We start from the raw sequence: 27,792 nt of genomic DNA, 5'->3' as shown, positions 1-27,792 counted from the left end.
ATGCGTACTTACTTTAAAGAATAAAAATGAGCATTTAAAAAGTAGCTAAATGTATTTGTTTTAAATATCCACTTCGTGACTATTTCCCCTTTTCATAACACTGCAAAAACTCAAATAGGCTACATCACATAATTTTAATAGCATACTGCAAAAACAAATCTTTATTTCAATCTTTAACCATAGTATACAATAACATAGTGTTTTACAGTGAGCTCCTGAAGGCAGCACTATCATTGCCTCAACATACTGTAAATAAAGACTCCTTCCGCCCTTTAACCTAAATAAATACAATTCTTAGTGTCAAGTATAAACTTGTAAATGAATAAATGAAGTCATATCTCATGGCTCATTTTAAAAACAACAACAACATGTAGGCATCGTGTTGCACTCTGACATTAGTTCCACTTGTATGTAACAAGAAATGAAACTTTTTCTACCCAGTGCTAATTTCTGGCTTGTATCTCTATTATCTCCTTATCTTTCCACTCAAAAAAGTGATGTCAAATGCAAGATGGCCCTGATGTACTTATTGCTCTTTTGCATTATGTTCTACTTCCACTTCCAGTGAGAAATAGTGTTCCAGCACGTGTCAGTTCAGATTTTCAAAGATTTGATAAATAAAAACATACAGCAAACACCTTGCACCATGAAATGTACTGAATCGTAATGGATGAGATGACCTCTGACTGTATCTGCTTCCATCTAATGCTGTTCAGGAACATTTGAAAGTTGGTGTTCCTAAACATGAATAACAAAACAACAAATCCACAAATCCAGACACAAAAAGAGTAGAAAAAAAATTGTATTCAAAAAGTATTTATTTACAAGACTGAGTATTTACAGGCATATTTACACAACTTATACTACACTGCAAACATTCTGACCGTGACCAACTAAAATTAGACATCAAGTCTCTCACACACACGGTGTCACCAAAGAGCAAAAGAAGGCAAATTATTGTCTTTGTTTTCTGAAGGATATTCTTTGGTCTGTCTTCTTTCATGTAGGAGTCCAGAATGACACGTTCTTCATTTTTGCTAGTTCTAGTTTATACAGTAGTTTCACTGAACTGTATAATAACGCCAGTTAGCCTGGTTCTGTCCAAAGGGAACATAATCCACCTACTAACACCATAAACTCACTAATATTCAAAAAGGGTACATTTTAAAAAATCAATTTCTCAAAGGCACAATAAATGACTGAAGCTGAAGATGCCTGCTCAGATGTTGCTCGCTGGTGAGCTTTAAGTCGAGCAAACAGACACGCGCGCGCACACACACACACGTCTCAGCATTTCTTGACTCTGAGACACACTTTTAGTCGGAGTCACTACTGCTGCTGGAGGAATCTGTGGACATGGCCTCTACATCATCTTCATTCTCCTTGTTGTGACCCGGAGGCTCCAGGCCAAAGTCATTGCCGTGGTGAGGGGGCAGCATCCCCACTGAGACATCAGACGACTGCCACGGGTAATGAGGCGTCAGGACGTCTGAGGTGACACGAGAGAAAAGTGATTATTCTGTGAAACGCCAAACACTGACTGACACTACTTATCTCAGCCTCTCTCTCAGCTCCCTTATATAGTATCTGAAAGCTGGTACTTTTTGCCAAGTTTCTTATGTTACAGAGCTTGATGTAGATGCAGTCTGAATGGCAACAAATAAAACCTGTGTTCAGTGTTTATACTTGATAAAAAGAAAAATAATGGATCCATCCTTTAACTTTTTAAAGGATGGATAAGGATGGATAATGATAAATTGATAAATGATACATTTTGAAATCACCGTAACAAACCTCTGACCTCATCTAAAATCTCTTTGCCAGGAGGTATGGGTACTCCTTCCTTTAAGTGCTCAGCTGAACTTACCTGGTAACCTCCCAGCAGCTAACGCGTCTCCTGGCAGATGACCGTTCACACCATTGGTGGACAGGTTGGCCATGTGACCAAGCATCCCGCTACGCATTTCCAGGTCGGTAGGGTACGGTCTGCGTGGATCACCTTTCAAGTATGACAACAGTGAATGAAGCTGAACATGAACTTTTACCAACACCCAGTGTGAGATACAGAGAGCCTGGCACATACCTGGCACCCAGTTGAGAGGAGCACACACAGCGTTACTGGCACTGATTCTGTGAGCATACTTGATGATTTCTTCTGATGAGATGCTTCCTGCAGAGAACATGTAAACAGTGTCAATTTATGGGCAAGCCATCAAAGAGAAAACCAGCCATCAAACAAAGCTTTCACCAGAACGTGTCGGGAGTGTTCCCTCACCTTTCCTGGCTCTTTCGATGGATTTCAGTTTCTCTTTTGCCTGGTAAACAGCAGTGGCCTGAAACAGATACACAGAAATATATCAATCCTCTTTATCACTTCTCACATGATATTAGAATTTAAAGAAGATGTAGTTTCTGTTTATTATGACTATTCGTATGCTGGCCTCATTATTTTAAACCTTGGCCATGTTTAATATGAACATCTGTAACACGGTATATCAGAAAAAGAAGAGAATCATAGGCCCCTTTACATTACAATAGCAACACTATAACCCTGAACACCTCTGCTGTAAGAGCACAGTATCAGCTACACCAGCATACTTAAAACATTTGAGCATTTATTTCAATCTGTCAGCGCTGCCCTGCTCTGGATAAAAAAAAAAATACAACAAGAGACAAGCCAAACCCACCAGGATGTGTTCTGCTTCCTTCAGTTGTTTCTGGAGCTGCTGGATGTCACTATCTCTCTTCTCCACCTCCTTCTCCAGCAGTTGCATTTCCTGGTGAACCTTCCCCTGCTGCTGGGCCACCTCCATCAGCTCCTGAAACTCCTTGTCCCTCTGCACCAACAGCTCCAGGATCTTATGGATAAAGCATCAACACATTCTGTTATCAAAGATTTCCTATTTCATAGGCTTCATACAGGTTAGTGTAACTAACTAAAATCACTCATGTCTAACACAATAAAAGGTTCAAAAGCTATGAAAGATTTATGGACGACAGAAAATCAGTTGGAAGGAACTAGATATCTTCAAATGTGACAGCATTAAAATTAAATGCTTAAATTTAAAAAAAAATTATGCTTAGCAATTAAGCACAGGTTTGTCCTTAAAGAAACAGTGATCCTGTATCAGTGATCATGTCTCACCAAAACTTTAAAACAGCAAAAAACAAAAGACTGTGCAAATCCACAAAGAACTTGAAGATCAAGTACCAGAAACTGGAAAAATACAGACACCGAGTGGCAGACAAGTATCAAACTGGACAGTGTTTCACAACACTGACCAAATATATAGCTGGAGACATTTTAGAATAGCTGCCACATAGTGAGACTTGCTTCTAGAAGGCCTTTGATCACCACTAACCCTAGGACTACGCATGGTCTGACAGCCACTGTGATGGTCATTAGTTTGTTTAAATCTCCGTGTGTCGACTAAAGGCTGAGTGGGGTGTTACCTGCGTGTCCTCTCCAGGTTGAGGCATTTTCTGACTCCTGGACAATGCCAGCATCTCTATCAGCTCCCTGAAATGAACACACACACAATTAAAAATGGTCAAAAACCACATTTCAATCCAACAAATCAAATTTCTATGTTTATATATTTATTTACTTTTTAAAGCTCATACTGATGATCGTTTTCTGTACGCCTATGTTCGCTTTGTTTCTCTGATTAGTCATTTTGGCCATTCTTGTGGTAGTTTCCTTTTGAAAGTCTAAGGAGCTTGGAAAGAAAAGCGCCTGGACTTCTTTGAGTTGCTTGAAGACGTTTCACCTCTCATCCGAGAAGCTTCTTCAGTTCTAAGGGTCCAATGGTGGAGAGTCCCAGTCTCAAAGAAGTCCAGACCCTTTTCTTTCCAAGCTCCTTAGACTACGATGACCTGGATGAATGAGACCCTTCACAGACATATTTCCTTTTGAAAATGACTATTAGCCGTAGAGTGTAGTACCTACAAACTCTTCAACAACCTTGTTTTATAAAATGGAGTCTTCTAACTGCTAACAGTTTCCAACAGAAAAATTAGAACAGTGTTTCAGGTTGTTTCAAATCCCAGAGCTCGTTATCTTTCTTTCAGAAAAGCCGTAGGCTCGGCCAATGAGCGGCATGTCTGCTAGTAATCAGCACAAACTGGGGGTGCTAGTTCACGGCTCCGAGTATTTTATCTCTTCACAGATAAAATACTGATAGCTTACCAAACAGTTTACACGAGACACGAGAAAACGCTCGCACGAAGTTTAATTTTACCTGGATAAAACCTCCAAATCATCCAGCACAGACAGCAGTCTCTCCTTCGTCGATTTCTCCGCCGCCGCCATGTTTACTTTCGTTCCTCTGGTTTGCGCAAGACAGGAAATGACGTTCCAAAATCTTCTTCTTCGTCGTCTTTGTTGTTTTCGGGCAATTTGCGTTTTGGTCTCTAGGGTATGCTAGAGATATGACTCCTGTTCTCACTTCCGTAGCATTTATTGGCGTTATTAATATTATTGGCAGTCATATTCTAACCTAGACTTATGGTGCCTTATTTATATATCTATAATGTAATCTATAATTCTCAATAATTTGTACTCAGTTCATCTACTCCAAATAAATTCCTCCTGTTTTTTTTTAACGTTTTAATGCACTGCACTTATTTATCAGACCTATGTTTTTAATTACAGGTTACCTCTCATTTACACAAGTAAGAGCATCAAATATTGTTTCTATTATCAGCGTATTTCACCTTCATTCAAGCGAAAAGCAACACCAAAAAAATAAGGAGTACATTAAGTTGGAAAGGTTGATAATATATATATTATTATGACGGGGAATAAAGTGGAAATATTCAAGTAACGATTCAAGCGCTTGAAAATAAAAATGAGTACAGTACTTCTGGCATCCTTTTTTCACTGTTGTTGTGTGTGTGTGTGTTTTTTTTTTTAGTATATCACACATTCCAGCTGGCGAGAAAGAATTGTATTAATCTTTTGTTTTGTTTTGTCACTGTATATAAATGTGTTCACACAGCTTTATTTTATTTTGTTCCCATATTCTCCGACCAGGGGGAAACAGCCGTTTCCCAGATGTAGGCTGTTTCCCCCGGTCAGGCCGTAGACAGCGCAAACCGAAACTGAAGAAACTTCCGGACCGTCAAAATAAGTGCAAACCTGCTTAAAATTTCATAAAAGTTTATGTAATGCAAGCATTTATACAAAAAGGGAAAAGTGCCACAGTAATTAAAAGATAAAATACATAAAACGTTTTTCTCTTGCAAGCTGTGTACTGTGATTCTGTATTTCGTGGTTGGATATTGTCTTTCGCAGATGAGAACTCACATTACAGCCTAATTTTATTCACGTGGTTTGTTGAGATATTTGAATCAAAGAAATAAGATATATTCTGAATTCATTATATAGCTCATCAGGTAAAACTGACAGTTCTTCTGTTTTTTTCTGTAAATCAAAAATGTGTATATTTCCTTGAAGCCCATTAAATTATTTAAATTTTGGATTTTTATGTTGAATGTTATTTCTTTAACACACTACCAGTTTTTAGTCATAATTTAAGTTCGTGTCGTTATGTTAATTTTCTTATTTTCTCTTATGTTATGGCAGGGATATCAAACTCCTTGTGTAAATATAAAGCCAGATTTGATCTTAACTGTCATTTCTGTCATTGCAAAAAAGTTTAACAACACAATACATCTCAGTTTTTCTGCATTACAGAGAAATACTAAAGTTTTTCAGCACAACTATTTGGGCTTAAACCGTAAGAAATAAATGCATAAATTACTTCCACTAATTATGTTAATTGTATAAAATTTACATCCAAATGTATTAATACAGAAAAAGTTCTATTAGCTTATGGCACAGATGGTCTTTTACTTATAAAAACAGAACATTTTTGTTAGTTGAAAGAATTTTTGTTTTTGTATTTTTCCTTTAAAGGCCACTGCAAAAATGATGAATTTGAATAACAACAGTAAAAAAGTGTCATTTGTGTTTTCATTCTTTATTTACTTTAGGTGAGTGGTCACGGGGGAATTTTTTGATCAGTAATAAAACTCATAAAACTTATGAAAATACAGTTTAAAAAGTTGTCCCAGGGGCCAGATTGGAGAGTATTTGGCAACTGATTCTGGTCCCTGGGTATTTGACGCCCCTGCCTTACTTTTACCGTATTAATCAGTGTGTGTGTGCGTAGCTCGGATTGTCCCCCCCACCCCACTCTTTGGTGTTGATGGGTTGGTTATGCAAATATATCCCAGCAAAGTAATAAACTCTATAAATTATAGTCATAGTAATAAAGTCTTGAGTTTAGTGTATGTAATCCATTACATTTCGGAAGTAAATTATATAATATTTATTGACAGCTCTAGGTACTAGAGCAACAGTCGTGATCTAATCACTTTCATAATATTTGCACAGTTTTAATGTTCTATATTTAAATAAAACATTTTAGTCTATTACTTGCTTTTTTTGTATTATTTATCTATTTTATTATTTAACAGCCATTTATATGTTCTTTTAAGTAGGTATAGTACTAAATATGTTAACTGAGTTTTTCGTTTATTGTTTTCTGCATTGTTTTATTTTGTTGTTTATCTTGCATTCCCATTGCCTGTGCTTCTCGGCCTATTGTAAATCGTTTTGAAATACATGTCGTACATAGAAGAGGCTATAAAATAAAGCATAATAAAAGCAAGTATAATAAGGTATAATAAAGCACGTAGATACAGATGTTTACATAGTTTCACATTGATGTTGCTTGTAAGCTAAGTTTTAAGCTTGGATTGTGCCATTTTGCTTCGTATTTCAGTCAAATGTCGGAACGTCTCAGACTAATCGTCGTGGATATGCTTTTATTTTGAAGGCCGGAAGCGCGGTCACTCTAAGTCTAGCTTTACGTCGCTCTTATCACAACAACAGACTTGGCCGGGGAAGAAGTGCGACTTCTTTTTATTTCGGAGCAAATTCTCTTTGCTGTTGTTTGCTTTTTGTTGTGTTGCTTTTTTCCCACTTTCTGTCGGAGATTGTCACCACTTGTTTCAAGATGGTCAAGGTATCATTTAACACGGCTCTGGCACAGAAAGATGTGAAGAAGGACGCCGAAACTCTTATTCCCGAGGAGGACAAAGTGAGTAGAAAATGGCTAACGGCAAACTAGGTTCTCGGTGGGGGAAAAGGCGCAGTTAAGCATAAATGCGTAGAGACACAATACTGTTGTTTAACAGGGCTCCTGATATATTTCAGTTTCCCCACTCTTTGAACAGTTTTAAATAATACATTTTAAAATCATACAATATGTTTTTAAAATACTAACGTCAAATAATTCAGAGTTCGGTGGACGTTACTTTCTCAGGTGGCGTTTGTTTTTTTCACCTTTGATACTCTTGACGTTTCCGGTATTTTCTACTTGTTTCCATTTTTTTAAATCTATTTTATACACTGACTAAATGCCACATAAATATAATATTTACACCTTTTAAGTTGGTCTGGCAATACTCTGAAAACGTTAATGTAAGTTTATGGGCTCTAAAGTGCAGGAACGAGCTTTGCTTGACTTTTCATGTCGTTTTAGAGGTCAGCAAGTATACTAGCTGGTTAAAGCGTGTAGTTTCCAAACCGATCAGTCAATAAACAGAATTTGATTTTGGTGTTTTTGTTTTTTTTAACCCCAAATCACGTGTAGATTTTTACCTGACAAATTTTAAGATTGGTTTTAATCTGGTTTCGTATTACAGGAGTTGTCAGTGTTCTCACCAGTTATTCCTCCTTTTTCTGCAATCAGTTCGCCTCAGACTTCAAGGACGTGAAAATGTGCTGAGGGGGGGAAAAAGAAAAGAAAAGAACACAACAGAAAATGCAGATGTTATGTTATTGCGTCTTGGTGAAAGGTGCCACTCTCACAAAAGAGAAAGTATAATAGGTGGGAACTTCCCCATCACTAAACTCAAAAGTCCATGCAAATTTATTTATATTTAGTCTGCACCTCTCAGCAATTAATGACGGCTTAGGAAGGAAAGGCTTCATAGGAAGGCATAAGAGTCTGTCACTTCGCCAACCTCTGTGGTCTGAAAGGTATGTATGTAGAGTGTCCTAGAAATGTCATTCATAAGTTGGAAAATCCCCCCCCCCCCCCAAAAAATAAAAAAAAAAAAATAAAAATGCAAAAACCCAAAGGAGTGCTGTGCAGTATGGTGACACTGCAGTGCATTTCACACAATATTCACTAGAAAAGTGCAACTAAATGACAGTTTTGGAGTTGCAGAGTGGCTGTGACTGCTGTGTGATCTCAACCTGCGAAGGAGCTTGTTCAGCTGTTTTCGAGCTGACTTGTGGAGTTGAATGTGTGGGCTGCTGAGGCGTGTTGCCTCTCAGACGGTAAAGTCTACAAGATCTTCCCGCTGGCCTCCCCCCTGTTGTAAAACGAGCTGTCTGTTGTTTCTGTTTCGTTCTGACTGAGGACGTCTGGGCTCTCTCTGTATGCAGAGAGCGCTGCGATGTCAACCGTGCTACATGTTGGAGTTGCAAACGCAAACAGCTGCTTGTAGTTTCAAAGATGTGCAATGAGTGACAAACCACAAAGTGTAATTCTCGATGAGAAGCTGTGAGAATATCTTATCTTGACTCGTGGTGAGAGTTCTGCATTAGCTGGAAACTTTCACACAATCTGCCTGCTTGGTTATTGTGGGATTAGATTGTATGAAGGTGGCATACACCTCCAACCCCCCACCCCCCTGTGTCTTGAGCTTCAGTGTCACAGACTTTTATCTTTTTAATCTTGATAATCAGAGCTTAATGTGCTCCTTCAGGGGGATTGAAGTAGAAAAGAGGCGATTCTGCACTTCGTTTGGGGTTGTGTCTTGGGGGATTTTCTAGCACTTGTGGAGAGAGCAAATGAGGACTTTGTGCCATGTGTCTCGTGCGTGGGGTTCAGTAGCATTTAGTTGAAATGTAATCCTTTGAAGTCCTTTACTGAACCTTTTTTAAAGTAGGGTTGTTGTTGTTTTAGAGTTAGATATCAGCCCCTATCCTCTAATTTGATTTAAATTAACAAAGTCTGGATAGGATAACAAGTGCATTATTGTCCCAAAAGTCTGAAAATTTCTTTGTTACAACCGCCAAAAATTAACTCAACCTGTAAACAAAAGAGTTCAAAAGAGTTCAGAAAACTAAAGTGAAGGCACTAAATAAGTAAAAGTCTAATGCAATAAAATACAATGCAAGTTTAAAAAAAAACTTAACATTTAAATAAAATGTCAAAAAGTGGCAAATATATAATAAAGTGTCCGTATAAAGCAATATATCTCAAACTGAGGAAATCAGAACAAAACAGGATAAAGCTGTAGAGGAAGTCCGGTGCTCATGTGGAAGAACAGACATTTCTGATAGTGATTAATGATTGATTTATCATTGGCAAAGTCAACAAGTTCTTCATAAATGAGGACGCTTTACTAAATTTCTAAGACACGATTTAAAATTCTGCACTGTATCAGATCTGTTTTCGAATGTATTAACATGCCCTCAAAACAAAAAAGGAAAAAAAACATTCTACAGTCAAGGAACGAGGTGTGTGTCTTGTTGCTCAACAGGATCCAAAAACTGATAAAAGTGGTTATAAAATATAAACGTTGCAGGCTAAAGCTATTAGTAAGCAGCTGCTTTAACAGACGGTTAGCTGATTTAAATTAATCGCAACTAGAAAAAATCCATTTATCCCAAACCACCAACAGAAGTGGACAGGAGCAGAGATGGAACAGGAAGTTTTATTACCCGCATCCAGCACGCGAAGCCAGTCCTGTCTGTAGCAGTGAGAGAGCACTGGATCATATCTAATCTGATTTAAGTACCCCTGAGTAGCGGTCATAGGTGGATGAATATTAGCTGAATAAGTGAAAGACTATTAAGTCTTTAACAGCTCCTCTGGTTCTCTAATCCCTCATTAAACGTGTTGAACTTTGTTTTGTTTATGTGTAAAAATTGCTGAGAGGAACAGTATGCTAATACAGTACATTAGCCTTAGTTTAGAAAATAGCTTGGAAAAAATCATGTGATGTGATGTAAATTCAGTTCTGTTTTTAATTTGATTCATTTCTTCTTCAGAAAGTACCGATAAAAATACCATTAAAGTAATGGACTGATAAGCATTATCATTAGAAATACCATTAAAACCATTCACCATACCCATACCTCATTCTGTAGTCAAGGAAATATGTTGGAAAGTGTTTTCTAACATATTTAGAAATCAAAGAATTATTAAAAAAAAAAAAAACTCTCATGGAGCAGGCTTGAGTTTATCACACCGTCATCTATTTTGCCTTCATGGAAATTTTCCTGCTGCTCTGCTTCCTGAGGGAGGAATCTGCTCTACTGGTCAGACCGCACAGGACCAAACAGGAACTAGCAAATGTTTTATGTTTTTGCCAGTTGTGTTTATGTGTGTTGGGGAGGTTATTTGATTATAAAAATAGTCAATCTGTTGAGGTCTTGGCTCCTGTTTGTTTTCTTTTCCTCGTTTCTTTTCCTCATTGCTCATGTGAACACAGACACTGTTGTAGTTCAGTGAGTTGCAAATCTTGTAAATGTAGCAGCTTGCTGGTTTACTGCCATATGTGCCGATTAGTAAACAACAGATGAGTTATGATACAAAAATAGGAGCTAGGATGCTTTAAAGTGCGGGATGAGCCAAGTCTTGCTGATACAAGGTGGCCTGATGGCAGACACTTGAATGTGCCATGAGTCTTGTGGTCTGACAGGCTGGAGACAGTGAGTTTGTCTGTAAGCCATCCCGTTCTGCCCTCATCAGATGTTTTGGTCATTCCTGCCTCCTGTTATAGCTGTGAATTTTCCTTGGATGTTTGGATTCAGATACAGTTATTAATCATTACTGATTGGGGAGAATGCCACATGATTATTATGTATGGTAGGAGGTCTCACAAGATCAGCCATTTGCTCCTTGTTGGTTGGTAGACTAAACAAAAGAATGTCTGCAGGAGCAAAGAGCGGTCCAGACAACAGCAGACTGTTGAACTGTGGAAGACTTGTTTCACAGGGAATGATAGAGATCCAATAGCTAACCAAAACTTTGATTGCTTGCCACTGGAGGCTGAGTAGGTGAAAGATCGACAGCAATCCAGTTAAAAATCCAGCACCTGCAACTGCTGATGATCACAAACTCAGCTACAGAACATTTTTCCAATTTTACTACTTGTGAATAGATCTTGTTAATTAAAGGCTGTATTTGCATCATCTTGACTCTAGCTGAACTAAGCAGTGAGTATGTTCTGGCTTATATTGAGTGATGAAGACATACTTTGCCAAAGAAAAAACTTGAATTTTGATAGTTTCTCTTTTTGTTGGGTTCCTCTTTACTCTCTGAGTCACTATCTGTCTGATAAACTCTTGTCTGACTTCCCTTTCATTTTCATTCTTCTTATATTTTAGCTCAGTTATGAGCAGAAAAACAGCATATTGAACTTTTGTAAACTTGAAAATTTATAGTATTCTTTAGATAAATTGAATAACAATTATCAGCATGTTTTATGATGGATACAGCTGTGTTTGCATCAAATACAAATTTCTCTAAGATTGGTTGGAAATGAATTAAAGGTGCTTGATTATGTATCTGCTCTGAGTAAATAGATGTTTTTTAACAAAGTGACTTGGCGTATTACCAGACAGCAAAAAGCCATGTGAATGAAACGCATAGAGGTTCATGTATAACAGGAACAAATTTGCAAGCCTGTTTGGCTCCACAGATACTGCTTGAGCACTTGTGGTGTATTCGGGGACAGCTAAACTAAGCATGAAGATATGCTTAGCCTAAATATTTAGCTTGACCTATTTTCCCTCTATAGTTGTCTCAGTGACTGTCGTTAGTATGAGACACACTCAGGATTATTGGGGATTGTTTAACCTGTTAAGGTCTGATAGAAACATCCTTGCACAGCAGTTGAACTGAAGGCCATGACCGCACCTACAGAGCAGTGTGCTGTTTGTGATGTGGCTTTGCAGCCCTTTATATTGTCTGCCTGATTGTGTTTACAGTCTTTCTTTTATACAGGATGGCTGTGAGCCATGCACAGTCATAGTGCTGGACTTGCACCTTTATACTTTCGGTGTTGTTCCTAGTTGCTATATAAGAGACAGCTGCTGTGTAGCCACCATACACTGCATTTGGTATAGAACGATGTCAGTGTGTGTGTTTTATAGCAACCTTGCAAATAATTTACAGGTGACCGTAAACACATTAGGAAACTCAGCAAGTATTAATACCAGCTGTAGCACCCTGTGTCCAAAACCAGAACTTTGTTCATGTCCAGTGAAAAACCTCTCATACAGTCAATTTATCCTATTATTTAATGCACAGAAAATAATCTATCATAATATTTCTGAGTCTGAGATGGTAAATTCAGCTTTAGCCAACAGATTGGTTCCCCCCCCCCCCCCAATTAAAACGTTTGAAACAGTTATTTGACTTACAAGTCGGCAGAATAATTATTGCAAATTTAGTAAAATCTTTATGCTTTTTGTCCACTTATTGTTTATTTCAAGTGTTAATAAATATACTATTATGTCTGCTTTACAAAATTGCCGCTTTGTGCAAATTTAGAGCGTTCTTCAGTTAGATATTTTCTCTTTAAAAATTTTCTATTTAATAAATTATCAGTTTTATTGACCAAGTGCTTCAACAGCACACTACAGGATTTTCATCACATTAAGATATTGTCATTGAGACAGTGCAGTTTTGCGTTTGTAAGGCACATTTACACAACAAACACATTATTAGTACTTAATGTTAAGATGAGAAAAACAAGGCCAATATATGATAATTTGGTTTTAAATGACGAAAACTGCTTAGATGGTAAGGCAAATAACTTCCAGCTACCTCAGCTTAACTTTGGATGGAGGAGCACCTGTGCTTACCTCACAGTTGGTGAGCGGCAGTGTTTGAATCAGGCTGTAGACTCTCAGAAGAGTCTAGTGTTTAATTTCATGCTTAAATATAAACGCTGAGTTCTCCTGACTTAATGGGCTTTTTTTTTTTTTTTTTTACTTTCAATTATATGTTGAGAAAAAGTTTGCACGACTTAAATTATATTTTTTTTAAATAAGTAAAACACAGCCAGCTACCAAGAGACTTTTTTTGTAGTGATGAGAAACCACTTTTGTCTTCAAGTCAGGTTAAATTTAAATGAATACATTTTTAAAAAGTAACAATCAAGACAAAGCAGCCAAACCACTCCCCCATTTATTTATAAATGAGCAAGTTCCTGGGACCAACGTCGTGCAACCTCTGTGTACTGACTGTGCTACAAAATGGCTTCTGCAGCTGCGTTTGATAATAAGTTTGATTTGTCAAATAGAAGAAATGAGTCTTCAAACTATGCATATTGCAAAAGTGTCAAAACCGTCTCAGTGTGACATAGATGATAAGGTTGAACTTTGGCCTGTGCGTGTCAGCTAATAAAGTGTCTAAGCTGAAGTACAGATAAGAGAAGTATACAGCGGTCCCTTGTTTATCGCGGTAGTTACGTTCCAAAAACAACCTGCAATAGGTGAAATCTGCAAAATGTTTTAAGATTGTAAAACAACTCACTATAAGCTTTATACACTTTTCTCAGACACACATGAACATTTTCACACTTCTCTCTCTTGTTTAAACACTCTCAAAGTTCAAACCTTCGTAGAAAAAAAGTCCAGTATTATAGAATGAAACCAAAGGAACCCGCAGGTGCCTTTGAGGGTCCAAAACGTTTCGTTGACATTGTTGTGTTTGTTTGGGAGAAAACTTACAAACATACAGTGCAGCACTTCAGAGTCACACTGCTAGCGATTGAAGATTTATGTAAATTTGACCAGCTGAACACATACTGTACTGTACAGGAGACGCAGCATGAGATTGATTGACAATGGTCTACAGCCAATCAGGACGCAGAACACAATGCACTGTTAAAAAAAAAAAAAACAGCATGCAAAATTGCGAAACAGCGAGGCCGCAAAAAGTGAACCGCGTTATAGCGAGGGACCACTGTATTCCGAAGATTATGAAACTAGACTCCTTTTCCCGTATATAGTCTTTTTGAACATCAACGAAACTAGACAGTATTAGAAAATAAAGAGTGCTAAGTTGTTTTTTTTTTAATCTCTAGTTGTAGCATTTCATTTGTGAACATTTTCTACTGTACTTTAAACAAAGTTCTGGTACTTTGTAAAAATATACACTGCTGTCACCAGCTGTCTCAGGCTATGTCCATACGTACACGGGTATTTTTGAAAACGCAGATTTTTCTATGCATTTGGCCCTTTCGGCCAACACACAAACTGCGTTTTGGGTCATTGAAAACGCAGATTTTTAAAAACTCCTGCCAAGGTAGAGATTTTCAAAAAACGTTGTTTTCGCGTTTATGCGTGGACGAGGAAAATTGAGATTTAGTCATGCAACGTCAAAGTTGTGCGCCTTTTTTGGCGTCACGATGTGCGCCACGTTTTTGTTTACATGAGATGAATTTCTACAACAGCAGATAGACAAAATACTGTTGCTGTTAATCTTACTATCTGCAGTTTTTACACGCTTGCGTATACACACGCAGATACTGTTCATCCATTTAGAAAGACGGAGTTGTCGGACGGGGCTTCTACATTCAGCACAGACGCTCTCGCAACCCAAATCCCGACGCCAACGTCATCGTCGATTTTGAATAAAATAATGTTTTTTAAATTAAATGTTTATTTATGTATGTTGTGTGCATTTTGTCCATTTCTAAGTTGTGAGTCAACACCAGCCAAAATACTGTTTTTAGTCATTAACATTTGAAATGATGAAGGCACTTTAAAAGTAACACAAAATTAGCAGTCTTCCCAGAAAAACCAAAAACTTTTCAGAAGTGCTTAAAGTTAAAATCCTGTTTACTCTTTTCCTTCCAGGTTCCTAGACTTCTGATTGGCCAACATACAACATAAACGGTTAGGATTTGGCATGTTCTTGACACCGTTTGACTTCGTTTTTGGCTTTTACATGTGGATGGGATTTTTTTTTTTTAAATCTCTGTTTTCAAAAATACGTGTGGACGTGGAGTTTAATAAACTCAGCCCTCTGCTCCTTGCTTCCTAAAATATAACACGACATTGGAGTAAATTCTCGACCATCTCACACTTCTGTTTAATCAGTTTTCTTTGTAACATTTATTCAGCTGTGTGAAAACTATAACTTTAATATCAACCGCACCGATTTACTCAGGAACAAATAAAACAGTAGCGAAAGACTGCGCAGGGTATGAAAACGGCATAGCACTTTTGCAAATATGTGATGTCTTGATAAATCGAGCAGATATCACCCGATATATTGGGTGATATCTTGAAAATTTTGTGACCCAGAAAGAGTAATATTAAAACTAAGTAGCTGCCGCTTTATTGTTGGAACCTGGAATTGGCTGGGCCACGCTATGAATTGTGGGATACGTTGGGCCACGAAGAATACCTCCAGCCCATCCTTCAAGTCCAGGGAAATGAAGGACACATTTGTCGGCCGCATTTGGAGGAGCCTTTTAATTGCAACAGAATTTCCCTCGGGATAAATAAAGTTCTTCTTATCTTATGAATTCAGTCTTTAAATGTTTGAGCAGTTGTATCTGCCGAGCCTCACAGTTTGGGTGTCATATACTTTGAGTGTATGTGGTTTTATAGAGGCTGAGCTGGAGCAGTTACATGCTTACACCTGCTGTTTATGCAGATGCTCAAAGGAACCTGTGGTTGTATCTTGTTGACGTTGTGGGCATTTTGAAGCAAAACGTTATTGCAGTATTTAGGTTAAGAGCTTCATGTACATACTTGCTGTGCTTTGATTCCTAATTTCAGCATGAAACCTGGTGAACCTCCCTGCCCTGTCTGACAACAGTATAATCAGCTATGGAAGTAATCATTATCATTAGTAGTCTGTTGAGATTTAAAAGGTCTCCTTTTTACGTAATATTGATTTTCTTTTCCGTCTATCACGTCTTTCAGCAAACAATCGAATGAAAATAATGTTTTCTCTCAGTTTTGAGAAGGAGCTATTCCACATGTGCCAGTAAAAAATTTTCTTCCACCTTCACATTCATCAGTAAACCTAATTACAGATTTGGATTACAGACCTAACCTTTCCTCAGTTGCTCTCTGCTTGTTTGTTCTCTGGTTGGTGTCTCAGACACGTGGGCTGCTTGAAAAGGATTACAGTGTAATCAGTCAGATGGAGACTCAGCCAGAGAGCTTTAGCTGCCTCCCACAGGACGCTGCCGACCACTGAAACTCAAGAAGAGGGAGGATTAACTAAGCAGGCACATATATATGACAGCAGCTATGAAGCCCATGCACATTTACATAGTGCACACTATCTGAATGGTGTGCACAGCCACTGCTTAACGTAGTGAAAAAGTGTAGGGTTGCGTCCCACCATGATGCTATTAGTATTATATCTGTGACACATATCTAAGTCCTAATGTATGTTTACATACTTATAAATACACTGTGTGGTGGAGGATCAACATTTAACCACCTGTAATACACTTCAGCCAATGGTAATACACTTCATGAACCCCTAATAGGATTTCAGCTCTTCCCTTAAATGCTTTCCTTTAAGCCAGTGTGACACACTTGCTGACTTTGGCTTTTTAAACACAAAGATTTGCTGCTTTCTTTTATATTCCTTACACTCTTTCTACTCTTTCTTCTTTCGACCTAACGTTACCCAGTTACTGCCTTCACAGACACGCTATGTAGCTCAGAGGTGAAGATAAAGTTTCATGTGTAGACTGAAATAAAACCCGCCTTGGACAGTGATACTCACCTGTATCCACAGAGATGGAAACACAAGCCGTCCTCAGGTAGACTGATGCTTATGGACAGCATTATCCGCTTAAGACATTTACTGAAAGACTGAATCGTGCTTAGGATCACAGGGAGTTCTAAATAGTACTTTATTTGCATATTGATTATTGACAAGGAAAATGCCACAATACAGAACATGAAACATATTTGTTGAGGTGAACTGAAAAAGTGTTAAAGCTTTCAGTATGCCTGCAAAAGACAAAGAACTGCATTAATAGGTAACCAAAGCCTGACAGAAATGGAATATATGCATAACTAAAATATTCCTGAAATAGTAGTAATAGTAATGAATTGAACATAAACACACACATGGCTGCCAGTGGTTTACATTTAATCATGAAGTTGCTTTCAAAGCAAAAGTACTTTTGCTTTTCAGTGAATTCTAGCTTCTCAAATGAGCTTTTCCTCCTCATCTTTATACTGTCATACATTTAATATCTTTATGCTAAGCATAAATATCAACATTGATCCCCTAGTTTAATTTACTTCATGTCTTGTGTTACATTAAGGTGTAAAAGGCAAAAAGAACTTCTCAGATTTATTTCTGGAGACTTGATCGTCTTTTACTTTCAACAACTAAGCAACACTGTAAAGCTTTTCTGTAGGATTTCCACTACTTGTTGACCACTGAGCACAAACATCATTTATTTTTCCTGGCTGTCAACTTTAATTCTGGAAAATTAACTGGGTTTGTTTATTTTGTTGTTGTTGGTTGTTTTTTTTGTTTTTGTTTTTTTTTGTTGGGGGGGGGCAGGGTTTGTGGCCACAATGACTCTAAAGATCTTCACACACAGATTAATAGCTCTAACCATGTGAATCCACAAACATAATTAACTGGAAAATGTTTGTTTGTTGTGGTGGGTTTAGTGTGGTCAGCCCGTAGGTTCATCTCAAAGACACACAAACACCGTCATTGATCCCTGTGGTGTTGTGAATGAAGCCCAGAGGACACTTCAGCACAGTGTAAACCAGCAGCCTTCATCCTCACAGCAGCAGCTCAAACCTGGGATTTCTGTGGCCACCAGTGTTGGGTTTGTTCCTCAAAAAGAGTCCCCTATTGTGTAGTGTATTACACAATTCTCATTACTTTTCTCAAAAGTAAGGCTGTATGTTCATTAATTACTTACCAGAGAAAGTAACTTATTGCACTACTGTTGCATTGCTTTTGCATTACTCTATAAATGACTTTGTACACAATTAACAATATAAACCACACTGCAACACAAATCCCTGTCCTAATGAGGACACACAATCTTTCTTTTAGTGTTTGCACGAGAACACAAAAATGGTAACACAAAGGACAGTCGAAATCCAGCCCAAAGAGATTTCAAAGCGATTGCGAGTTATATTACTGTAGAAACATGTGCAGGTACTGAAATGTAATCTGATTACATTAACCTCACACTTTGGAATGTGCTACACCCATCACTGGTGACCACCAACCACAACAAAAAGCTTACACAATAAGTCGTTCCTGGCTTAAGAACAAAAGAGGGCGTGTCATTTAACCAGACAGCACTGAGAAACAAAAATATCATTGTGTATAAAAAGATGTTTGTGTTGAGAGTTGGGCCAGCTCAGATATGTTTCAGTTTCATATACTTCATAAACATTTTTAAATGTAATGATACAATTAATAATCTGTAGGCCCTCAAATAATGATGAAATGATACAAATTTTGAGTGTTGAGTGTAGAGTTTTTGACTGTACATATTGTTCTCATGACGTCGGCATGCTTTCCCGTGTTGACATAGGAGTGGTATAATGAGGGTGCGTGTGTTGGAATTATGAAACGTTGGTCTGAAGGCCTGTTGGGTCTTGTTGTTGGTGAGACTTTAAGAGATGGTTGTAAAACTGGAAAAAGACATAGCAGTGCTCCACAGCAGAGGTCCTGATACAAACTTTGTCTTGAAATTTGAAAACGTTTTTACTTGGTGAACTTGCTACTGATGCTTCCTCGTCATGCTTGATGGTCTGTGCATTAAATTGTTGTTGGAGAGTAGCGAGCAGTTTTCAGATTGTATGTTACCACATGCAGTTCATCCTTCATTAAAGACATGAACCAACCATAGACGGTCAGCTGCAGTTCAGCCGCAGACCAGGTCTGACATATATGTTATTAGTAACATGCATTTCACCATTTCAGGGAGAAAGTCGTCATCAGTCCTTATTTAACCTCACCCTTAGTAAACTTATTGCAGCTTTGCCACTGGAGCCAATATTCACACCCTTTTTGGACAGCACTACTCTACACTTTCCTGCTTTAGTTTCCTTCCTTCTGCTCTGTTCAATTGTGGAGAGCTGTGAGTACCTGTGAATGAGCTTTTTGCTTGGGTTAAGTCTCTTTCGTGACATTGAATCAGGATCCTTAAAGTAAATGTTTTTTAATTAAACTGCAATACATGCGTCCTTCCTTGAAGGTCTCAGAACTCTTTTGTTCTGTTTGCTATAGAGACTTCTGCTTTTTATGTTTTGCTAACTTTTTTTTCCCCTTCCCTTAAAACCAAAAAGACATGTCGGTGATTGGAGCAAACCCCTTATTTAGCAGAGGTGACCCCAGCTATACAGCTGATGGAGAAAAGCCTGAGGAAATGTTCCCAATTTGGTGTCTTTCTGCCAGGCAGTGGTGGTATTAAACTGACTGCATCTGACACTAACATGTTGCTGATCTGTCAGCCAGTGTGTACTTTTTAAACGGTCTCACCCCCCACTTCCTCTTATTTGTCCGCATATTTGGTTTCATGCTAACGTCTGCTTTTTGGTTCCTTTTTTTAATCGCTACCGGTATTTCTGTTCATTCCAGGAAAAATGTTACATTCTAAGAGTCCTCTCCTGCTTTCTGTACTTTGACTTGTAGATCTGAAAGGGCTGACTATCTATTTCTCAGCAGCCACCCTGCTGCTGCTTTAAAAAAACAGAAAAGGCTCTTAACACTCTTCTTCTCTACCCGATATGCTGAAATGCATGGTAATGCTTCACTGACCAATCAAAAATGTAAAAACAAGCTTTAAACTGGAAGTCAGCTGTTCTCAAAGCAGATAATTCATGCTGACAAGTCTTGTTTTGTGATGACACAGTATATCTGCAGGCCACAAAAGATGAGGATGTCCTAAAAAAATTTTTATCCAGTGTATAAATGTGTTAAGTTCAAGTACTAAAACATGAAAAAACAACTTTAACATTTTAGTGATTAGCGATCGTGGCTCAAGAGTTGGGAGGTCGCCTTGTAATCGGAAGGTTGCCGGTTCGAGCCCCGGCTTGGACAGTCTCAGTCGTTGTGTCCCTGGGCAAGACACTTCACCCGTTGCCTACTGGTGGTGGTCAGAGGGCCCGGTGGCGCCAGTGTCCGGCAGCCTCGCCTCTGTCAGTGCGCCCCAGGGTGGCTGTGGCTACGATGTAGCTGCCATCACCAGTGTGTGAATGTGTGTGTGAATGGGTGGATGACAGGTTGTGTAAAGCGCTTTGGGGTCCTTAGGGACTAGTAAAGCGCTATACAAATACAGGCCATTTACCATTAACTACGATCAGTGTGACAAAAGACTGTGTTTGTTCATTTTATAAAATTTACACATGTAGTCTTGACCTTGGTCTAACCAGGATGATTTAATAACCATAATATCCCCTGGGTTTGATTATATAATAATAATAAGCATTTTCCTGTCAACCCTTGTGTTATTGTATACAGCACACTGTTGAACTGAACCAGTTCTAGACCAATAAGGATTTAGGAAATTAGCAAACACACTCTGTCTGGAAATGCATGCTAAATATTAGCCTTTTTTGATCATTTAATTGTTGCATGGGTGTACATGCGTGGTTTACATATGAACATAGGAGACTTGGATGTTCTGCTTTAGTTAAGACAGAAGGATGGGCCTTTTACATAGTGCAGCACTGTGAGCAATTTGTCTTTACGTTAAAATGTTTGGTCAACCAGGTTAATTATGAAAGCAAGCATAAAGCATAATTATGTAATATCAGTGCCCCCCACCCCCAAAACTGCCACAAAAAAAGATTATGAAATGTTTTCGTCTGTGTTTCTGTAACGGAAACCGCACAATTTATTTTCAGACTTAACAGGAAATTTAAAAAAAGAAAATGGTATTCACAGGAAAGCAACAGATCAGCTGTACTTCAGACGTGTTCCCAAATGTGTTGGAGGTTTTTATCCTAAAAGAACGTGCCCGGCTGGAGTACACAGTGTAGGTTTTGTTTGCAGCTAAAACCCCTGTTCTTTTCATAGCTGTTGAATTACTTGCCCATAATCCCATAATCTTCATTTCTCCTCTCGGCTCACGTTAGAATCTCAGCTTCCTTTGTTACGTTGTTCAGAGAAAGTAACTTTTATGGCATAAACAGAAATCGCTATTAAAACAAAAATGCCAGCTGGACTTGCATGCAATATCATGTAGTAATGTTGCCACGCTTGCAGCTTGGTGAGCCTCTTCTGGCAGAGCGTGACTTTCAGCTGATGCAAATATAACAACTTCTCATCCTCACAAAGGCAGTATTATTGTGTTGGTGGTAAAGCTGCCCCTTGAAGTGTCCCGGCATTTATTGCTACTCAGCAAACGAACGCGTGCAAGGTTCTCCACAAATGTGGATTGTGTTTTCTTCCTTTTAAAACATTTGGACTTCAATAAAAGGGGGCTCTAAATGCCACTGTACAATAGCTGCTCAGGAGCAAACAAGAGAACTGGTTGGAAACTGGTAAATAAAAGAAAGCGGAGGGGAAAAAAATCAACATTTGCTGCCTTAAAGCTACCAGGACAGCTTCAGTGCTTCTTGTTATCGGTTCTTCCAGCCTTTGCAACGCGATTCAAATCTAATAAAAGAACATAGCATGAAGAGATCATTCCAGTGACACGAGAAACCAGAACAAGAAAACATGCTTCCTCACCTTGCCCAGATTTTTTTTTTTTTTTTTTTTTTTTTTTTTTTTTTTTTTTTTTTACTGCCCACTGGTCAGAGAGAGAAGAAGAAAATGCAAATCAAGTAGAAGTTTCTACCTGATTGAAACTCCTTTTAGTCACTATTCAACAAACAGAAAATGTAAATCGGATCTTATTGTAGTTTCCTCTTTCCTGAAGATTCCAGTGAAGTAATAACAGAACGAGTTGAGAGCCACACTTTCATCTCTGTTTTCGTTTCTTTTCACATTTTTAGGTATTTTTTCACTCTCTCTGTTTGTTTCCCCCCTCTGTGATTCGCATCATGATGAGTCACCCTGATGCTGTGTTAGTCTGAAAAGAGATGTTGAGCCTGCTTCATCTGATCTCAAGAAAGCCTTTGTTTTCTTACACACACACACACACACACACACACACACACACACACACACACACTTTCCTCATCTCACACCCTGGCCTCTGGATTAATAGTTGACGTAGTTCAAGATATTTTCCCGGCTGAAAAGCTGGTGAAAGTTGGGACGGGTTCTGATTTTTATTTGAGTCTAAGTGCATTTGAATTTATTTAAAAAAACAAAACAACAAAATGTGCACAGTATTCAACCCATACTGCTGATTTTTGCTTTCAATTAATGTAATGTGGAGTGCTATTAAGTACATTTATATAACCGCAGTACTTGGTGCGTGCACTGTCCTACATGAACTTAGACTTTACCTGAGTAGGTCCAGCATGGTAAACTTTTCATATGTGGTACTCACATTTTTGTTCCCTGCGTTTATCCTTAAGAAAGTGCTTCTCCCCAGACCAGCTGCAGTTTCATCAGTGTATTTGTTTTCTGGGAGGAGGCCCTGCCTTGAAGGCTAGGGTGGTTTTGAATGCTTAATGCTTCAAAACTCAGGAAAATGCATTTGTGAGGGTTTGAAATAATAGGTATGTGTTGAAAATCATCACAAGTATTTAACGATAATAACCAGATGCGTACTGATCCTTGGGGGATTCTCTCAGATCCCTGAATGTATAATTGGAGGCAGTTAAACTTAATCGTATCTAATCAGTAGTTTGCCCTCTCCTGCAGGACGCTGAGGCTGCGGTGCTGGTGCGTCACCAGTCTCGTGCCTGGTGCTGGTGCATGTGCCTCGGTCTGGCCCTCATGCTGTCTGGAGTGGTGGTCGGAGGTGCCTACCTGTATCGCTACTATGTCATGGAGGTGAGTAGCGAGCCTGAGGACAATTTGGTAAGTATCTCATACAGCGCATGGAGCAAATGGTGCGTTGTTAAATATGAAAGCAGACAGGTAGAAATACAGTTAACAACATTACAACAGAATGTCACAGATGGCGGTGGCTCAGGAAGAGTTGATCATCTATGATTAAAAACTAATGGCCAATGGTGACACCACTTTATCAACTTCATAATGGAATATATAAGTTTCCACATTTTCTGTTTAAAACAGTGACAGTGATGAACATAAACATGCATATGTATGTTACTGCAAAATTGCATATAATTTAGGATGTTATTGTCCTTCCATGAACAAAACCACCCTTATTTAAAGCGCCGTGCTCAGCTGTACTCCTGCAGCTCACACTGACAGTGAAGAGCAAAGCACATGGTACAAATTTATATGTACTTTTAAACACATTTCAGCTCCACTTTCTGAAGAAAACACATTCAAATTTAATTTCTGTTCATGACATGGGTAAGAAAAGGCATGAAACTTGGATCAGAAATTGCAAAAGTAAATGTGAACTGACACAGCGCGACAGGTCAGAGCATGTACGCCACTGCCAGCTGTTCTTGTCACGTTAAGCTCCGCCTACAGCACAGTGGCAGTTCTAGACACAAACTAGACCAAGCTGTTTTGAGTTTATCAACTTGAGCTCATCTTTTGTAGCTGAAGACTGAATAAACCCGTCGCTGATCTGAACAGGCTTCCTGTTTACTATTCTGTAAATGGCTGTGATGTGGCTGAATGTCCTCTTCTATTTTTATTAATCCAAATTCTCTCTAAATTTAAAGAGAATCAAATTGTCTCCATGTCTGTCACATTACATTCCTTAAGGAAATGCGAACATGCGCTGTTTCTAAATTCAGAAAAACTTTGTGTCTACAGAAGTATCTGTTTTTATGCATTTCTCCAGAGAGAACTAAACTTTTAACGTCAAAAACTGATGTTATTAGTTATAACAAAATGCTGTGAAGCAGACGAAACTGAAGGACTCACTGGGAATAAGACTTCCTCAAATTTGAGATGTATGTTCTGTTACGCTTTATTTGTCAAAAATGTCACATCTCTGTCTCCTTTTTTCTTTTTCTTTTTTTTAACCACAGGAGGGCCAAGTATTTTTTTGTGGCGTCAAATACCGCGAAGAAGACTTCATGATCCAGGAGGAGGATGAGGTATGGCAAAACTCTGGATATAGTATCTTTTCCTTATCAGAGGCCTGTGTTATGAAGCAGGATTTGGGAGCTCAGCGAGGTGCTTCAGGGTTAACCCTCGGCTATCAGGGTTACAACAGGGGTTGATTTGTTAGTGGACTACATCAGTATGGTGGCCATTCAAGATGGAAACCTGATTTGCTCTGGAGCATGATATGTCAAGGTTGGAGACCAGCGGGTACGAAATCACTACCCACTGACCCACTGATCAGTTCTCTGGAGAGTATTTTGCTCATTTATTTTAAAAAAACAAACAAACAACTTCTTGACCCCAGAGTGATAACAGAAGGGCCAGCTGGTTTTAGAGACAGAAAAAAGCTTTTGGTTTTCTCTGCATACCCATCAGGTATCACATTTTTAGGAAAATTGGGTTTTTTTGCTGCAGGCATCTTCAAATCGAAATCATTGCTCTGTAAACCTGAGCCTAAGCCTCGTACTTGGCGATCTTAAATAAGATTGTGACGAATTATGTCATTTCTAGCACATTCCTTATTCCTCGCTCTTTCATGTGTGAACGGGTTTGTGGTTAGATTGTGAAACTCTGGGTTATGTATCGAGTTGAAAATCCCCAAGCGTTATTTGGTTGGTCTAATTGAAGATGCGAGGGTAGGTGAAGCCAGATAAGGACGAGATACCATGAGTATGATGAACTCCCTTGCAACACAGGCCTGTGTTTATATGTTTGTGTTCAGTATGTGACACTGGTTCAGTGTGTCTATTGTTTTCATTTAATCATTACCGATTGAGTTACTGATTAATGTCCTGAGTTGGTGACTAACTGACCTCTGCTTGCAGGGCTCTTTTAGGAAAGTGAGCCTAGTCAGTTTCGCATCACTGCCATAAATCAGTGTATGAGCTGACAGGCCTCCAAGCTTTGCACCATGTGGTTTTATTTCTGTACCAAAAGTATTTTTTAAGAAAATATGACTTGATCCAAAAACAATTCTGAATTATGTTTAGGTAGAAGGAAAGCGTTTCACTGAGTAACCAGTGACTGTAACTTATTAAAAATGTTACGCACTGGTTCATAGGTGGAGGTGGAGCTGCCAAACCACATGCGTCAGATGTCAGAGACGATCCGGGTGTTGGAGACAGAGCAGGTGGAGCTAATCAGTGTGCCAGTGCCCGAGTTTGAAGATGGAGACCCAGCTGACATCGTCCACGACTTCAGCCGGGTATGTACTTGAAAAGATGGAAATAGTGATGTTGACGCAAAGCTACGGTTGCACATTTAGAGGGATTCAAAGTAGACCAAACATCACCTGCAATAACATTCTGACAGCTTTAGAATTTTAGGAAGAACATGTGAGTTGTGAGTGATGCAGTGTCTGCTAACCAGCCAGTAGGAATTCAGCCTGAGATGATTTACCCATCTCCCAGCATAGGCACCTTTATGGGAAACTGTATGCAGATATATTTAGCTATTTAACATTTAGATTTTAAAGATAACCAACTCAGCTTTCTATTCCGTTACTAGGTAAAGAAGAAAAAAAAAAAAGCAAATACCAGTTACTTTTCTGTTTTCTAACTGTATTCCTTCTTTCTCAGAGGCTGACTGCTTACCTGGATCTGTTTCTGGACAAGTGCTATGTCATCCCACTCAACACCTCCATTGTCATGCCTCCCAAAGACTTTTTGGACCTTCTCATCAATATCAAGGTAACTGTGCAGGGTTCAGACCTATTTGTGTTCCTGTGCTGGCTTAAGCCTGGATTATATTTCCATAAATCTGCTGAGGTCCAAGTAACAGTTTCATCATCAGACAGTGAATTTGAGGGTCTGTGTGGATGTCTACATGTTTGCCTTTTTTTTTTTTTCTTTTGTTTTTCTTTTAACCTGCAGGCTTGTCCCCACAGAATTTACATTACAATGCACCAACTACCCATGAGAAAGAATTTTAACAGGAATGGCTTCTCGGTCATCAGGTCTCCTTCTGTCCGTTCCTTCATCCACTATGGAGTATAATCTAGGTTTTAGATGACATGATTTATAGCTGTCCTACATGCTCAAATTTACCATTCCATACTTTCCCAGACATGTTAAGGAAACTAGTTCCTTACTGATGCTCGGGGAAGATGCTTTAACGTCTTCCTCGTGTAAAACACTTCAAACTGTTCCAAACAGCTGGGACCAAAATAAATGAATTGAAACCACCAAGCTGCCTGCTTTAAATTGATATTTGCCATGGATCTATTAATACAGGTTCCAGTATTAATGACGATTAAGCAGAATCTGGCACTCCTCAAAGAAAAGAGATGTCCAAAAATTGAAATACAGACCCAAAAAGCGCAAGCTCTTACATATTTGCACCATGCTTTAAATAATTTGCATTTGGTTCCTCCCTTTGCCCAGGCTGGCACCTACTTGCCTCAGTCTTACCTGGTCCGTGAGGAGATGATGGTGACCGAGCGCCTGGAGCACGTCGACCAGCTCGGCTATTTCATCAACAACCTCTGCAAAGGCAAAGACACCTACAAACTGCAGCGCAGAGACAGGATTCTGGGTAAGCATGTCAGGCTTTCATTTAGGTTTAAACATACAGAGATATAAGACTACAGATGCCAAACAGGAAAGGCAAAGACAAAATGCACTGCCATACAAATGTTTAGCAAGCATTAAGAGAGATTGTAAATCATTGCAACCTTTAATCTGTGTATTTGAATGTTTGGAAGTTCTGTGTACTCTTTCAGCAACATGAGACACGAAATGCAGCCATACAAGTTTATATAAGAGATTCTCTGATCACCTCACAGGTATGCAGAAGCGCGAGGCTCTGAACTGCCACAAGATTCGTCACTTTGGGAGTCAGTTTGTGGTGGAAACCCTGATCTGTGAGCCTTAAGACGCCTCGTCGCCTCACGACGTGCTCTTAAAGTCACTGGCGTGCAGTGAGATTGTGTTTTTAATCCGCACCTGTCTATTGTTTCCTGTTCTTTACTTCAGGTAGTTTGAGTGAGTGAGCGTGGTGAAATGTGATGCTGTTGGGTGAATATTCAGTGATCCTAAAATTTAAAAAAAAAAAAAGTGAAGCATTGCGTTTTTTGTTTTATTTTCCAATTTCTATACAGAAATTATTTTCAGAGATAAATTAGCTTACAGCCAGCTGAGTATACAAAAGTAAATTATTTTAATCAAATTAACTGCAAACATAGTATCAAGCTCTTCATTAATAGACGTGGGTAAATATGAGATTTCCTTGCTTTCAGTTCACATATAGCATTTTAAGACAGGGCGACTTTTATACCACTCAGTCCACAAAGACTTTTTTTGTATTTTGTCTGCTGTAGCTGTTAATACACTGCACTTGTTTTCTTAACTGGAAAATGATCTTAAAATAAGAGTGTAAATGCGCGCTTCTGCTGCTGAGCTTTAAAGTGTGTGAAATCTGACCGAAGAACACAATATTTTCATTCAGATGAAAGACAGCTCAGAGAAATAAAAACACGCTTATATTAAAATCTTTTTCACAGGGGTTGTCTGTCTTTTTATGAATGTGTAATTTTTTTTTTTTTTTTTGGATAACTCTTCTTGTACCAATTTGTGTATATGATCTATAAACATAAGCAGACATACAGAATAAAGAAAATGGTAGAAACTATAAA

The 27,792-nt window shown here is 38.6% G+C and overlaps 2 protein-coding genes across 4 annotated transcripts; one reads left to right on the top strand and one right to left on the bottom strand.

The window, feature by feature from the left end:
* Positions 1 to 784: 784 nt before the first annotated feature.
* Positions 785 to 7,795, bottom strand: med4 (mediator complex subunit 4). Of its 2 annotated transcripts, none has more exons than XM_085435387.1 (7): positions 7,736 to 7,795; positions 3,454 to 3,520; positions 2,688 to 2,858; positions 2,276 to 2,333; positions 2,084 to 2,170; positions 1,868 to 1,999; positions 785 to 1,489 (listed from the first exon to the last, which is right to left on the bottom strand). In XM_085435387.1, exons 2-7 carry the CDS (start codon positions 3,505 to 3,507, stop codon positions 1,317 to 1,319), a joined length of 675 nt encoding a protein of 224 aa, XP_085291513.1. In that variant the 5' UTR covers positions 3,508 to 3,520; positions 7,736 to 7,795; the 3' UTR covers positions 785 to 1,316. The 2 variants fall into 2 exon arrangements, with proteins under 2 accessions (XP_085291513.1, XP_085291512.1); XM_085435386.1 differs by lacking the exon at positions 7,736 to 7,795 and adding an exon at positions 4,242 to 5,035.
* Positions 6,849 to 27,792, top strand: itm2bb (integral membrane protein 2Bb). 2 transcript variants are annotated; one of them, XM_085435385.1, is made up of 7 exons: positions 6,849 to 7,109; positions 22,827 to 22,958; positions 24,083 to 24,151; positions 25,222 to 25,365; positions 25,739 to 25,849; positions 26,543 to 26,693; positions 26,944 to 27,792. In XM_085435385.1, the coding sequence occupies exons 1-7, from the start codon at positions 7,026 to 7,028 to the stop codon at positions 27,030 to 27,032; spliced, it is 780 nt and encodes a 259-aa protein (XP_085291511.1). In that variant the 5' UTR covers positions 6,849 to 7,025; the 3' UTR covers positions 27,033 to 27,792. The 2 variants fall into 2 exon arrangements, with proteins under 2 accessions (XP_085291511.1, XP_085291510.1); XM_085435384.1 differs by having other exon boundaries at positions 22,827 to 22,985.

The sequence above is a fragment of the Copadichromis virginalis genome, linkage group LG16, assembly GCF_057382275.1.
Source record: "Copadichromis virginalis isolate Kocher_CV1m ecotype Utaka linkage group LG16, C_Virginalis_male_GT1.1, whole genome shotgun sequence".
Lineage (NCBI taxonomy): Eukaryota > Metazoa > Chordata > Actinopteri > Cichliformes > Cichlidae > Copadichromis > Copadichromis virginalis.
Note: the sequence above shows the minus strand (reverse complement) of the source record. Positions and strands in the feature narration are given on the sequence as shown.

Excerpts from the sequence above, each read along its gene's own strand:
- itm2bb (XM_085435384.1), top strand. The coding sequence starts at position 7,026 with ATGGTCAAGGTATCATTTAACACGGCTCTGGCACAGAAAGATGTGAAG. Across the intron at positions 7,110-22,826 it reads TTATTCCCGAGGAGGACAAA|GACGCTGAGGCTGCGGTGCT; the intron begins GTGAGTAGAAAA and ends CCTCTCCTGCAG. Across the intron at positions 25,850-26,542 it reads ACCTTCTCATCAATATCAAG|GCTGGCACCTACTTGCCTCA; the intron begins GTAACTGTGCAG and ends CCCTTTGCCCAG.
- med4 (XM_085435386.1), bottom strand. The coding sequence starts at position 4,312 with ATGGCGGCGGCGGAGAAATCGACGAAGGAGAGACTGCTGTCTGTGCTG. Across the intron at positions 2,859-3,453 it reads AACCTGGAGAGGACACGCAG|ATCCTGGAGCTGTTGGTGCA; the intron begins GTAACACCCCAC and ends TTTATCCATAAG. Across the intron at positions 2,000-2,083 it reads TCCTCTCAACTGGGTGCCAG|GTGATCCACGCAGACCGTAC; the intron begins GTATGTGCCAGG and ends CATACTTGAAAG.